The 15471-nt window shown below is 40.5% G+C and overlaps 1 protein-coding gene across 1 annotated transcript in view; it reads right to left on the bottom strand.

The window, feature by feature from the left end:
- The window catches only part of LOC139714554 (gamma-2-syntrophin-like), a 52304-nt gene that overhangs the window by 25680 nt on the left and 11153 nt on the right, over positions 1-15471 (bottom strand). Inside the window, exons 2-4 of the mRNA XM_071626251.1 lie at positions 11835-11975; positions 4478-4507; positions 3257-3313 (exon numbers count right to left, since the gene is read on the bottom strand). Coding sequence (XP_071482352.1) covers positions 3257-3313; positions 4478-4507; positions 11835-11975 — 228 coding nt within the window. The remainder of the gene's footprint in view (positions 1-3256; positions 3314-4477; positions 4508-11834; positions 11976-15471) is intronic.

The following is a 15471-nucleotide window of genomic DNA, read 5'->3' as shown; positions in this document are numbered from 1 at the left end:
CTTGGAAGGATGTGACTTCGGTTATTAAGACACGCTACGCTTATATATCAGGTACAAGAACTTCATTCAGTACACAGATGACTTACCGGGTAGTTTCTGATCTCCTTACCTTTAACTGGCTGAGTCACTTCATTGGGACAATACTCACAGCTTGTCAGGGTTGAGCAGAGGTGACTGTACATGGCTACCATAAATTGACTACAGCAAAAGTGGATACTTTCATATGAGTCAGTTTTCGTACTTGGGTGGGTAAGATGAGTTTTACATGGTTTTAATTCCATGGAATCAATGTATCAACTACTGTAACATATGACAAGCAAAACCATTTGCATGCTTTTATTTTCATGATAGTTTCTGGTTGCACGAAATGCACAAAAATTTCCACTTTTACAGTATCCTGAGGTGGTGTACAATGGGGGAAACCATTTTGTTCTTTATTGTCTGAACATTTCCATTTTAGGAGAGCTCAACTCTTCGAGAGATTTAAGGTCCAATCATGAGCAAAACCAAATTCTTTGTCAAAGATGAGCTTTAGTAAAAAAAAAACAAACAAAGATCCATACACCCTAAATCTTACTCAGGATGGGCAATGGATTCCTGATGACGATCACATCACACAAATGAAAACCTTTTGCTCTGAATGTCAATTGGCACAAAAAACCCTATATTGTACACACTGTCTATAAAGTCCCTCACACAGACAGGGTTAATTGAGTAGGACTATTTAAGGGGCACTGCTCATTAAGAGAAGAGAGTATGGTATGTGGTTAATCCCTCAGCTACCAGACATTGGTAGGTTCCATGAAGAGTCTGTGAGTGTCTGTTCATCTTGCAGTGAATGAGTTACACAGTAATTATGAAGAACTCGACTCATTCTGCCTAGTACAATGTATCTTTAAAGTAACATTAAAGAATGATCTTCTTTGTTTGCAATAAGTATTGGGGGATACTACATGTGATTACTATTACTACACGCAATGATTGGAATTCAAACTTCTCTCTTGCCAATATGACTCCATGCAACTCAATTTGTTGAGCAATTCTTTTTGGAATAAGTCATCAAGCTAGCTGTTCAATTCACCCATCCATATTGCAGGATTACGGGTGGTATGTGGTCAAGCACAATTCGGGATCAAAGCAACCATGCTAAGTATGCGGGATATCTCATTAACTGGAATCCACCGCATCTAATAGGGACAACCGCACCGGGGACAACCATCCTGGACTAGGAGACTAAATTTCCATCAGCGCAACCAATCTCCCTTTGATACTCCTTAATCTCAGTCAACAAACATCCATCACTCCCAGACAGCTCTTCATCCTCCTTCCCCGTTTGAGGCTGTCTCATGTGCTCGGCCCAAGACAGACACACAGCGAGCAAAGGACCCTTTCACATGCAAACTATGATTCTCATGACTGAAACACACGATGAAAAATCATTGCAATTAATGGTGTGAACCTAATGCAAACATTTCAAGTAACAACAATCATCTGCACTAAAATCTGCCAGAACACTTTTTCCTTGGGCAAAATAAAGACTGGAGACACATATAGGCCATGTAAAGAATTTTGTGCATGATTTTTGCATCATATGAGGTGGTCATAAACATCTGCTCACTGAAGATGGTTATTCATTATTACCATACTTTGCTCTGCAGTGTTCATCCAGTCTCACTGATTCTTGAATACATGGCCGGTGGAACCGGGGAGGGGGGCTTGGGCCCCCCACTTTTTGTGCACCATACATAAGAATACATAAGCTGTCATCACTTTGGGCCCCCCACTATTTTTAACCCGGAAGTACGTAAGTTTCACTAAAAAGAAATAGGTAGAGATCTTGAGGTGTGAGCACGGTAAGATTATGTTTTTGCACTGAAGACTCCCCCCCCCCCTTTTTTTTTTTTTTTTGCTTGTCAGCTGAAGAAACCTGGAAGTGGAAGGAGAAAGACGAGCTGAAGACCTTTTTTTTTTTTTTTTGCTTGTCAGCTGAAGAAACCCGGAAGTGGAAGGGGAGAGATGAGCTGAAGACATTTTTTTTCTTCTTTTTTCTTTGGCTTGTTAGCTCATGAAACCAGGAAGTGCCCCCCCCCCCCCCACACACACACACACACACACACTTTTGAAAATGCTCCGCTGGCCCTGGAATATACTGAGTGTCACCAGTATAAAGGGGTAAAAACAAAGTTCATATAAAAAAGAATGTATACGTACTATAATGTGGATCCCCCTCGCCCCCCCTCCCTTGCCCTGTTCCTACCTCACAGGAGATGGGTGCCTTCCGAGAAATCGATATGCAGAGCTCATTTCACTTGTCAACCAAGCTGTGTTATGGGGTGCACCCTCCTAACGGCTACGCCAGACAGGAAAAGTAGCTCCCACTACAAAGCTAATAGGTTGCTAGGCAACACATCTTTCGGAAGCAACCACCTCCACATTTTCACCATCTCCTCACACTTGGGCAAACCAACACACCAGTCACTCTTAGAGTACAGTATGACACACTGTACTTCAAACATTTCAGACGCTGATTTCAATCCCAATAGCTCCTAGACAACGCAAACAAGAAAGACGATTCTGACCAATCTACTTGTCACATTTTGAGATCCTTGGCAACTTTGAATGAGCTTTTTTCAATATGATACTAAACCACAGAAAATGCTCTGATATTGCCATACACAATATCTTTCTTCACATTATCTTTTCAATCATTCAGTTCATTTCATTCTTTCAATGTTACAGAAGTATTGTTGTCCTTTATCTTCTCTTGTTAGTCTTTGCTCTTAAAATAGTCAGTCTTTGTTTGGTAAATGTCTTCCCTGATGTCAAGGGACAAAGCATACTGTGAAAATTCAAATAAATGATGTACAGATGTACATAAGTGAGGAGAACCGCAAGAATTATTACTAAATAATGGTATTTTAGAAAAATGACATCACATTTCCTTCTTCAGAGCTGTCATGGGGAGACAAATTCTGTGTCATCTGTCTGTGCATTATTTGTTGTATGAAACAGAAGTGTAAAAATGTCTATGGTCCTGCACATGCAGGAATGAATCCTACCCTTTAGTGTAAAATGTGCACAGTTACTATCGAGGCCAAACATTGATATGCTACATATGACTGGTCACTAATAAAATACCAGTCCATTGTCACATAGAAACTTGTGCTTGCGTGACTTGGCTGACCACATGATTAGCATCCCAGAGACTACCGGATCATTGGCCAGGACGCTGGTTCGGTGCCCTCACCCAGCTTACCTTGATACTGAGTCCCAGTCCACCGACTTTTTGCCTCCTTACTGTCACCGTTCGCTCCTGTAAGGTGATGAAGAGTAAATCACATCGGTCAGAGTTCTATGGTCAGTCTATGGTCAAGAAGTTCTTATCGTTGTGATTGTATTGTCTCATTACAAGAACAAGTCAGCTACAATGTATGAATTCCTTTTCTCTTTTTTTTTTGGGGGGGGGGGGGGCTGGAATGGAGAAGGGTGGGAGATGCATTCATTGTCCTTTAAAAATAATCACATAAAATGCAAACCAAGGGGCCAATGCAGTCCCCTGGAAAGGACCAGGAACAGAAGATCTAGGTACTATTCCCTAAGGACATACATGTAACTGCTGCTTCTAGGGGACTTGAACCAGAGGCCCTACAACTGAGAGTCTTCCATGATGTCCTCACAACATCACTAAAAACAGGTGCAGTCTAAAGAGTCCTCGATCACTTGAAAAAAAAACACCAAATACCGATTAATTTTCAATTGAACAAATATTTACTATGTACATAGATGCATTGAAGAACAAACTCACAACTACAGTGCCGGATCCAGGGGGGGGGGGGCACACCGGGCCGCCTCCCTCTTTATTCGTTGTTAAAACAAAAGAAATAAAAAGGAAAAAAAAGAGAAGAAACCCGGAAGTAGCACCAGAAATATTGTTTGCGCCCCCCCCCCCTTTACAGAATTCCTGGATCCGCCCCTGCAACCACATAGATATGCACACACCCATACCTACAGCTGTACATATTTAGAGACATATTGGTAGTATTAAAGGGTAGTGATTCATACTCACTGCTTTGATATAAAAGTTATGACTATTTGTATCTGGCTGCATGTAACAAAGACTGAACTGCCTGCAAGCCATTCAGAACTGCAGTTTGAATCACACTATTGATTGCATCCAATTCTATTTATATCCACTGGTATTTGTTGATAGATATATGCAACAATGACTATATTGCAAAAGGATTTTTTTTTTCCTATCAGAGTTCTGTTGCATGCAATCAATGTAAAACGAGCTAGTCATCGTCGTGGCTTCAGGAATTGCTACACATTCAGTGCCACCAGTGATCACACGCAACCATTCATGCTGTAATATCACAATCATAAAAGATCTAAAAAAAACCCTCAGGGAAGAAAATGAGACAGTTTTCTGTTACCGAGAAAACTAACACACATATCATAACATGGGGAGAAAACTTACCCTTGCTGAGTCCACTTCTGCTCCGTTACCCTGCCCAAGGAAAACAAACACAAAGGTATTCAATCATTCACCTGAGGTAGACAGTTTGTGAAAGACTGGACATGGGTCAAGATCACTTCTATTATCCTAGGGGTGGACATCAAAGTGACCATTGGTATGACTTGCAATCCAGAACAAGATGAGAGGGGACAGACATGGTGACAAGCTGACAAACTGGGACAACAGGAATTCCATTTCTTAAACCATCAAGTACAGAAGTGGGAGAAGAGACATTAAAGGTATTATATACCATTTGCAGATGAAACAAAAATCCAGCTTTAGTGTCCCAAAATCGTTCTAAACTGTGAGTTAGGGATAGAAACAATGAATGTAAAAATTTGAATCAGTACGATTGATGTTAATATTGTTAAATTTGCAAAAGGTGAACAATAGTTATAATTAAAATGCTTCTCGACTAAACTGTCTACAGTATGGTTTAGTGAGAAAAATAGTGATATCTCCTTAAATATTTGGCTTTATTGCTAAATTTGTACATGGTAGGATGTTTTGTGATGCAACTGACCTACACATATGCACCAAATGTGATATCTTGAACATTTTTAAAATCACTGTTCCGAATGGTAAACTGTACCTTTAATCTTTAAAGATGCACATATTTAATCTTAGCAAGCCACAGGAATTACACCCAAATAGGATCTGTGTATACTGTGTTGTGGATAATTGTGACTTTGGCATGTTAAGAGTTAAGGTCATGAGGTGCGCGTGTATGTGGGTATGTATGTGGGGGGGGGGGGTACATCGTATGACTCTTGTTTTAGACAAAAACAGCCTTTGAAGTCTTTGGTGCCTATCATTGTGACAAGTATGTAAGCATATCTATTTTCATTGGTATTGTCATTTGCAGAAGGAGACAAATTGAAGAAAATTCACACTTCAACCTTCACCCCTCTGCTTAACCCGCTGAGGATGAGTCCCGAGTATACTCGGGCAGGTGTCTATGGGAAATGCGTGTTGTAGCAAAATCAGTCCATCCTCAACGGGTTAATATTCTCTTGCAAACAGTATTATATCATGTATTGCATTTGTACTCTCATCACCACAACACATCATCTTGAACCTATTTAGGATAGGTGATGCATTCCTTTTAGGCTGACATTCCTAAACCTCATGGAACAAATTAAAGGGATTGTATAGTATTGGTGGAGATGAGAATTGGGCTTTTCACTTTTTGTGAGATACCAAGAAACCACTTATGAAATACTAGTAGTACAGAGCATACCATTTTAAGAGGAATTCAAAGTTCATTAGATGAAAATCGGTTTTGGAATCACTGAGACATCCAAAAACGAAGTAAAACAAAGTGATCCTAATAAAAGGTGGGTCCAGCTTTTTATCAGGAATGCTCTTTCTTTGGATATCTCAGCCATTTTAAAACCAATTTTCATAAACTAAACCTTGGATCCCTCTTGGAATTACATGTTCTTTCATATTTCATGAGAGGTTTCTCATTATCTCACCAAAAATAACAGAAACCCAAAGTTAGGTCTCAACCAAAACTATACGCTCCCTTTAAAACAGAAGAGCTTTGTTTGGTTTTCTTTCTTGGATAATGAACATAAAAAGAACAAAATCTTGACTGTATCCTGGCAACTAGTGACAATGTGCAAAATCATAATTGTGTCAGAACCTCAAAGGTACAGCTGACTGTCAAAAAGTTTCTGCATGGCTTACATGCAACTTTCACATACTGCAGGGGTGCAAGATTGGGAAAGCCAGCCTGAATACATGAAGAGGAGTTCATAAAAAAAAAAAACCTGTTTGAGACACTAATTATCTAAAAAAAAAAAATCCCTGCTTTATGCCTTAAACTTCAAATTTGCACTTAAATCAAGGGAAATTGATCAAAATCATTGTAATTTTCAGACCCACTGCAAAAAACAACTTATCCAATCCCCTTACCTTTGCCTGTCATAAGATAACATTTTAGAGGCTTTAGCTTTGTAGTGATATTGCAGTATGTATTATTCACCGACACCATTATAGACTCTAATAACTTGAATCACTTTCCGTCTTAATGTTTTACATTGCACATTCCTCTCAGGGGAGGTAACATTTTGATTACAAAATTATCACCCCTTCATCGGAGTTAATGGACTGAAATATGCTCCATTTCTCTCAGCTGTTACTGCATCTAATTGCATCTCTGATCAAATTTACATCCATGCACCTTTTTTCTCTCTTTTTCTTTCTTTTAAACCTATTATAAGAGCGCAATTTTCTTGTTGGAAACGACTGAAAGGTTAATAAAAAAAAAGAGAGAAAGTGCCTGTAAGTATCGAATAAAAACTTAATAATGGGGGAAGATCGCGGAGGATCTCTTATGGTTTGATGCGAGCCATAAATCAGGATGCTTTTCCGCGGCTCAAGGAGAGGCGATGCGGGGACTCGGGGAGAAAGAAACCAGCTGCGAGATGCCATCATCTGGCGGAAAAATGTGATTATGGTCCTATGAGAGGGGAGATTGCACCGTCTCCAGTCATCGGCTAAATTGGCTGTAATAGGTTGGAAGATTGCCGGCAATCACGGGTAAATCCATCGACGGTGTGGGGAATGACTTTACTTCGCACCTACACACAAAGCGGGACACAAGGAATGCTTCACGCGGCACTGCTCACGAAAGAAAAAAAAAAATCGCATGACCACATAAATCTGCCATTACCCTCAATTATGTTGATTTCATATGGTCCATTTTTCAGCTATAAAAACTGTGAACAATGTATGAAATTTTGATTATCAGATACTTGATCACTGATACTAATACTCAGATACAAAGGAGAGAAAAAAAAAATGCCATTTTGTGAAGGTGTTCAAAGTTGCTAGACATCAACATGTTTACTGTGTGGAAAATGGTGGATGGGGAAATGCAATTCTGAAGTGCTTGCTTGTTTGAGAACATTATACTTCACCTTCTTCAGTTTGGGGGCATTGTTAATGGTTGAATTTCAATCTCTAGTGAAAATCTCTTTTCTGTTGTTACATGAGTCTCCCACGTTAGGCATCGGGAAGCATGGGGGGTCATAGGAATGGTTGCCTTGATTTCTTCCTGCTCCTATTTTGCAAGCAGCAGCAAATCAGACCTGCACAATATAAACCTACTTAGAAATCTCCACGGCAACCATATCCATGTTTTTTTCCTTTTGTTTTGTTTCCACCCCACTATTGTGAGTAGCACATCTCAACCAAGAACCAAGAGGACTTACAGGGATCGTACACTTTTGGTTGAGACTTAACTTCAGGTTTAAATCATGTTTTGGTGAGAAAGTGAGAAACCTCTAATGAAATATGAAAGAGCATGTAATTCCAAGAGGGATTCAATGTTTATTTGATGAAAATTGGTTTTGAAATGACCGAGATATCCAAAACAGAGCGATCCTGACAAAGTGTGGGACCCACATTTTATTACGGTTGTTTTGTTTTACTTTGTTTTTGGATGTTTCAGCTATTCCAAACCCGATTTTTATCAAACAAACTTTGAATTCCTCTTAAAATGGTATGCTCTGTACTATTTCATAAGTTTTTTCTTGGTATCTCGCAAAAAAAGTCAAAGCCCAATTTTCATCTCCACCAATACTGTACCATCCCTTTAAGGTGCCTTTTGTTTTTGTTCTTTCTCTAACTAGATTCATCCCGGTGTAAAGTGGCCTCGTTGAGTTTGTTTACTCCCAGACAGAAACGACTCTCAAGCGATCATCACCATCCAGACAAAACTGAAGAATGCCATTTGCCAATGACCACAATTTCTGCTGCTATTCGGACATGCTTTTGAGCTGATGTGAGGTTTTTTTCAAACTAAATTGAGAATTTATTGGTTAGCCTCACTTATGCCATAATTCTTGACTAGAAAGCGAAAGACCATCTAAAAGGCAATTTCTAAATTCAAAAACAAAAAAAAAATCTCCATTGCGTATCATTGCAAGGTAGATGCTGCTATGCTTCATTTCAAAACATATATTTGAGGACAGTGAATCAAAGTAATAGGTATAACTATAAGTATCAAATCTTCCAATTAAGTTTGTAGTCACTATGAGAGATTACATCAAATGCATTGATCAATTTGTCTCAGGGAAACTTGTCAGAATATCACTTATTCATCTACACCTAGGAAATAATTAGTCAGATTTCTCCTCACACAATCACATGGCATTTGGGTAAAAATCTATAAAAATATGTCAGGCTTTTCTGCTCCTTAATGCCATCTGCAGATGGAGCTGTGTGTTAGGATGACTTGCATCTACCTAGCTTTACTACCACTACACACTGCGATGACCAGCGTTATGCTTTTCCAAGCGAGGGCAGCATTCGGTTGAAGGCTGCAAGCGCAGGGACAAGTAGGTAGTTTTAATTGGCCTCCGCCATTAGCCGCATTCCTCTCAATTAGAAGCAGTCCGGGTATGCGATACCACAGCCCGAGGAGCAGGGGTACCTAGTCTTCGGTTTCAGGACACCACCATCTTATAATTACGGCTGATGAAGATTGAAGGCTGCTTCCACTTTATTTTTTCCCCCATCCCATCCCCATCCCTCCCTCCAACCCCAATGTCACTGACATTTCATCTGTACACAGCTAAATTGCTATCAGAACAGCGTGCGTTAAATCTTGAGGTCAAACATTCTTTGCTTTGATGACAAAATTGCACCTCAATGTCTGCTTTCGTTTATACATTCCATTGCATCTTGACCACAAGAAGATTTCATTTCCCACTCTATCGGTAATTGAGCTTTCCTAATTCTGATAGAATGTCAATTACATATTTTGAAGAGCTGGATTTTGTTGAATAACTACAGGAGAACATAAGTTTGGTAAAGGTGAATTTCATAAACAAGAGTGTCTTCCATATTGGTTAACTTCCTTGTGGCATAAATTCAAAAATTTATATGTATATGAGATTCAGTTTCCTGCTTCATTTTATGTGACTTAAGTTTAGAAATAAACATGGAGAGTCTTTGTCAGTTTAAATTTCCTAAGCACTACACAAACCTTAAAATCCACGTAATTAGCTCCATCCTCTAATGGGGGCACTAACTGCTGACGGAGATTAAACTGGACTGAGGTAATCTATGGAAGCGTGTCAACAATCTCTTCCATGTGGATTGTGGTCTAGTTCGCAATGTCTCAATGTTCTTAGCGGCATACGACCTGCACATAGAAACATGAGGGGAATTCCCCCTGCCCCTTCCCCTGCCCCTCCCCCTCTCCCCCATCCCCGCAGGAATGCAGTGAATGACGTACATGTTTGCAAACACTACATTACCTAAAGGCAAGCATTTACCACACTATTTGAAGCTCTCTTTGTTTCTAGCTGTGTATAATGAACTATCAATTCCTCTCAAGAGCTGTCTATCTAGATCTGACAAATTGAAACGCACTAAACACTGGAAACTGGGATTAACTGAGAGCAAATTGTTCTGGGAATTAATTGGTGCACTTGCTAATAATGTCTTTGGTCTGAATCTACATCCCTTCTTCCCAAAAGCACCTTCAAAAGATACTGCTTACTTTGTGGTGGCTTGATTACAGAACCAAATTTAAGAACTTGGCCAAATGAATGGATGAAATGACATAAACCATACAAGAGCTCAGAAATGCATGCATTCTAAAAGATACCAGCATGTATGAACAAATATTGCAATCCAAATTAAAAGTTTCTGAATTGCTCTACTAATATTACTTTTGTCAACAGGGAAATATTTAGTACAGTGGCAAGTCTATTCACTGGCAAATCTATCCACTGAGACACTTTTAACATCTCAAAGCATGAAACGTTTTCGACCACTTCATTTCTAGACAACACCAGAGACATGTGTGACAGGAGGGACCACTCAGCCCAGATTTTTCACACTGCAAACACTGATAAACCAATGGATGCATTTCACTTTTGAAACTCACATTTATTGTTGTGCTTCAATGCTTGGTTTAATTCCTCAACATTTCACGAATAACATTTGGGCAGGTGTGAACAGTGGACAGGCATTGTACATCAATATTTAGTTTTAATATCAAGGGCGATCCATCTGATTTACTGAGGTTTGGGCAGACGAAGGCTCGCCCACTATGCACGGCAAGGTTGGTCACATTCGCGGAGCCAGATTTTGACGCTGCCAAGTTGCGTGCCGAGATGGAAATGCGCACGTAAATGGGTCATAGTTTGCAAACAAGAGATATCATCTTTGGCAGTTGATTGCGGGCCTCTCATTCACTGGGACTGTGACGTATCCACCAATGACATGGGACCATCCATCTTCATGAAGTGGAATCTTAACCCATTGAGGACGAGTCTGGAGTATTCTCAGGCAGGGGTCTATGGGAAATGTGTGTTGTAGCAAAATCAGCCCGTCCTCAATGGGTCAAAGGGAGATGGACGCAGGATTTAAGAGGGTGCTCCAGCATAGACCCATGCTTTAATGAGCATCTCCAGTGTTCTGAATGTTCCAATGAAACTGAATTGTATGGTCGCAAATGGTCAATAAAATGTCAATCTAGATGCATGCACTGGACCAGCTATTGTTCTTGGGTGGTTCAGCCTACTAATACATACTGATCCTTCAATTTCAGACAAAATTTGCTTGCTACTACCTCAGCTGTGGAAACTTGCACATAAATATGCAAATGTACTTTGATAGACACTGAACTGGCTTCGCATTGTCTATCTTCATAATAAACATGGTGGCGATCATGATGCCATCCAATAGTGCCCTCTTAGGAAGAGAAGTACCTACAATACCCCCCCTCCTCACCCCTCCCCCTCCCACCACCCCCTCCCCCCAGACAGTCAGCAGCTGTAAATTAAACAAAATTCCACTGTCCCTATTTAGGACAGCTGACCACGGCCCCTTTTCATAAAAAGTTGATATGGTGGCAACTCTTGCTGGGATGGCAATTGTCATGGTAACGACAAGAATCCAGCTTCCTGATTGGCTGTTGCTAATGGAAATTGCAATTCCAGTGAGAGTTACTATCCTAACATCATTTATGAAATGGGACCAAGGTGTCACTTGGTCTTGAACTGATAGCACGATATGATAGTAATGAAGGAAAAAAGGGTGGAATGATTTCTTCATTTGCAGAAAATTCCCTGCAAATGAAAAAGTATTTTGTATTGAAAGCAGGAAGACAAAATCAACAGATGCCTAAAAGATAGCTAATGAGGACCATTTTAGATACCTGTAATTGATATTCAACCTTCCACAGACACACTTTGGGGAAAAAAAAAACTTTCTCTGTCATACGACCAGCCTAATCAAAGTACTACTCTTCTTCTCTTAAACCAACGGTCACTTTAGCTGGGCGAAATCTTACCTCATGCAGACCAGAGGGGTCAACAGGATTGACCACATACGTCTCCTCCTTCTGTAAGGTCAGTGTCTCGGTGGACAGCTGGACTCGTACTCTCTGGGCGGTCTTGGGACCGTTGCAGATGCTCAAAAATCCCGTCTTCACCTGCGTGACGAAGGACAGACAGAAAAATGATCACAGCTTTTGCCATAACAGCAGTCACTTAACCCATTGAGGACAGAGCAATTTTGCTACAACACACATTTCCAACAGACACTTGCCCGAGTATACTCGGGACTCGTCCTCAGCGGGTTAAAGGGATGGTATAGTATTGATGAGGATGAGGGATAGGCTTTTAACTTTCTGCCAGATACCGAGAAACCACTTATGAAATAATACAGAGCATATTTTTCTAAGGGGAACTCAAAGTTTATTAGATGAGAATCGGTTTTGGAATGGCTGAGACATCCAAACATAAAGTAAAACAAAGCAATCCTAATAAAAGGTGGGTCTCACCTTTTATTAGGATTGCTCTGTTTTGGATATCTCAGCCATTTCAAAACCAATTTTCATCAAATAAATGATGAATCCCTCTTGGAATAACATGCTCTTTCATATTTCAAAAAGGTTTCTCACTATCTCAGCAAAGAAATGTTAGAAACTTGAAGTTAGGTCTCAACCAAAACTTTATGATCCCCTTACTAAGAGAAAGGGGACATTTGAGTACAATGTCTACATACATGTTTGTGAACACAAGTATGCACGTACACATCCCTTGTTTTGAAACAGGTCCCTGAAACAAAAATAGAGCATTTCTCTCATGTGCCCTGTGAACATGAAAGTTGATGAAATCAAACTTCTCAACACAACTTTGATACACTTTGTGTAAATAATTAGCTAGTACTATTAGCACATCACCATCACTATCACCATCATCAACACCACCACCACCATCATCATCATCACCACCATCATTACCATCATCTCCATCTTCACCATCTTCACCATCATCACCATCACCACCACCACCATCATCACCACCACCATCACCGTCTTCATCATCATTATCATCATTATCACCATCACCATCACCATCATCATCACATCACCATCACCATCACCATCATCATCACATCACCATCACCATCACCATCACCATCACCATCACCATCACCATCACCATCACCATCACCATCACCATCACCATCACCATCACCATCACCATCACCATCACCATCACCATCACATCACCATCACCATCACCATCACCATCACATCACCATCACCATCACCATCACCATCACCATCACCATCACCATCACCATCACCATCACCATCACCATCACCATCATCATCATCATCATCAGTGAAATACAGGGTGGTGAGTGCATTATTTCATTTTACTGGTGACACAACATTTCCTCCTGTGACAGCTGCTCTGGTCCTACTTTTTCCAAGGACTTAGGGTTAGTGTTACGGTTGTCATAGGGTGTTACGTTAAGTTGCAAGAATTAGGATTAGGGTTGGGTTATGTTTGTGGGTAGAATTTATGTGTGGCTTAGCATGCAGATGGGAGCAATTGCCACGGGAGCAAATGTCATGGAACCTTCATTACTAGAGCTCCACTATCATCAAGAAAACATACAAATAACAGAAACAAAATCATCGACTGTTCTAATAAATCAGGTTATATTTGTCTTTATCTGAAATATTGCAACACTCTCCAGACCTGGGAATATCTGGGGCAGGCAGTATCCAAGATATGGTGATGAAAGGAAAAAAAAATCATTATGATTCATGTGTTCATCTACTCAAATGGTTGCTAAGCACTGACACCTAGTTTCCCCTGTGGTAAAAAAAGAGAAACTTGTGGGTGAAAAAAAAAGTTTGCCAGCAGAGATTTCTTGGCACAGATACTTCTATCTTGGCCACCAGTAAAGTGGCAACAATAAACACCCATGTGCTGAATATTGTGTCAATTTATCCTCGCCAGAAACCAGGAAGCCAGATTGTTAACACCCATTTGGCACTAGAGCATTGTTTGCCTGCTGAGGGAAAAGTCAACAGACGGAGGACCTGGGCGCACAATGCCGAAATAAATGGTGGGCATCTTCACAGCATGCAGCCAGCGAGAACAGGAAAGAGAAATATGCGTTCCTTTTTAAATCAGATGAGCAACAAACAAAATGAAGAACAGAGTAGATCTTATGTGATCATCTTGAGCCAGATCATAAAGCTGGGCTTCTTTTTTCATGATGTTCTTTTTTTTTCAAGCTACTAATATTATGATTATATAAAGAAAAAATTTGTGGCCAACAGTTCTATCAAAACATAGCATACACTTATCTTCAGACACTGCTACTTGACGAAAACAAAGTCACATAAGCCACTAAAGCAATCAAGAATTTGTAAGTTCCCCCCATCCAAGCAAATGTGGGACCCACAGAGCTTGCAAAAAAGCAGCACATTGCCACTGACAGATGTCATTAACCCGTTGAGGATGGACTGATTTCACTATAATGTGCATTTCCCAGACGTGTGCCCAAGTATTCTCGGGACAGTGCCCGAGTATTCTCGTGCCCGTGTATTCTCAGGACTTGTCTTGAACGAGTTAACTGGTAAACTCAGATCTTACTGAGAAGTCATGCTAGTGTTTATCTCATGTCCCATGTACCACGACCATACTGATGAGATGCTGACAAAGTTAAGAGTTCTCAACTGGCGACAAAACGATAGACCATTTTCACACTGTCCGCTCCCAAAATAAGAAACTAACCCACGATTGTGCTGCTGCGTCCACCAGTCGAGCTCCGAAGGATGCAGATGTATCGGTTACAAATGAGCACATTTCCAAGGAAGCATGACACCGTTTCATCTCAGTTACACCTTGTCGAGAAACGTCGTGACAAATGAAAACAGAACGGAAGCCTTACAAGAGTCCCTCCTGACCTTAAGGCTAAGTCAGCGAGGCGGTTTATTTTCTGTGCCGCTGTCGCAACTAATCCCCTAGCTCATGAACTGGTTCTTCCTCTATCATCACACTAGAATGAACCCCTCTGCTGACTCTCCGTGATTTGGTTCCACAGAACACAAATTTGGCCTCATTGATGGAAATTGCCCTACCTTTCTTTTGAATGACAATGCCATAACAACATACGGAATGAATAGCCCCTCAAATTTGTTTTTGTGTCTGTTCATATCTCCGTAGTCCAGTGGTCACAATCCTGGGGTGAGTTTCTTTGATATGGCCTCCACATAATGGTGCTTTTATGGTGCTTAATGATTTTAAGATGCCCCATCAATGGTCACTGACTGACCATCAATGGTCATCAACTGACCAGCATGCAGAAAAATCTACACTCTGTCCTGCAATGTCCGCTTATTTCGCAAATTGCACAATTGCGCTTAAGTCCACCGTTTGCTAATTGCGCCACTTGTAAACTTTTGCATGGCCGTCCAACTCTTGAAACTCCGCACAGCAACTCTGTATCATTGTGATCGTACATTCCTTATCTTTTAAGTGATGTGCTGGGCTCACTATTTGTGCTATCACTACAAATACCCCCAAAGTAGCCATCCTCACACTGCAAATGCCTATTTTCTCTCTGAGAACACACAAACACATACATTATCTTTCCAGTGAGACAGGACTTCACGAATA

The sequence above is a fragment of the Diadema antillarum genome, unplaced genomic scaffold (assembly GCF_040938485.1).
Source record: "Diadema antillarum isolate AM-2024a unplaced genomic scaffold, OU_Dant_1.0 scf00000045, whole genome shotgun sequence".
NCBI classification, from domain to species: domain Eukaryota; kingdom Metazoa; phylum Echinodermata; class Echinoidea; order Diadematoida; family Diadematidae; genus Diadema; species Diadema antillarum.
This window is presented reverse-complemented; position numbering and strand designations above follow the sequence as displayed.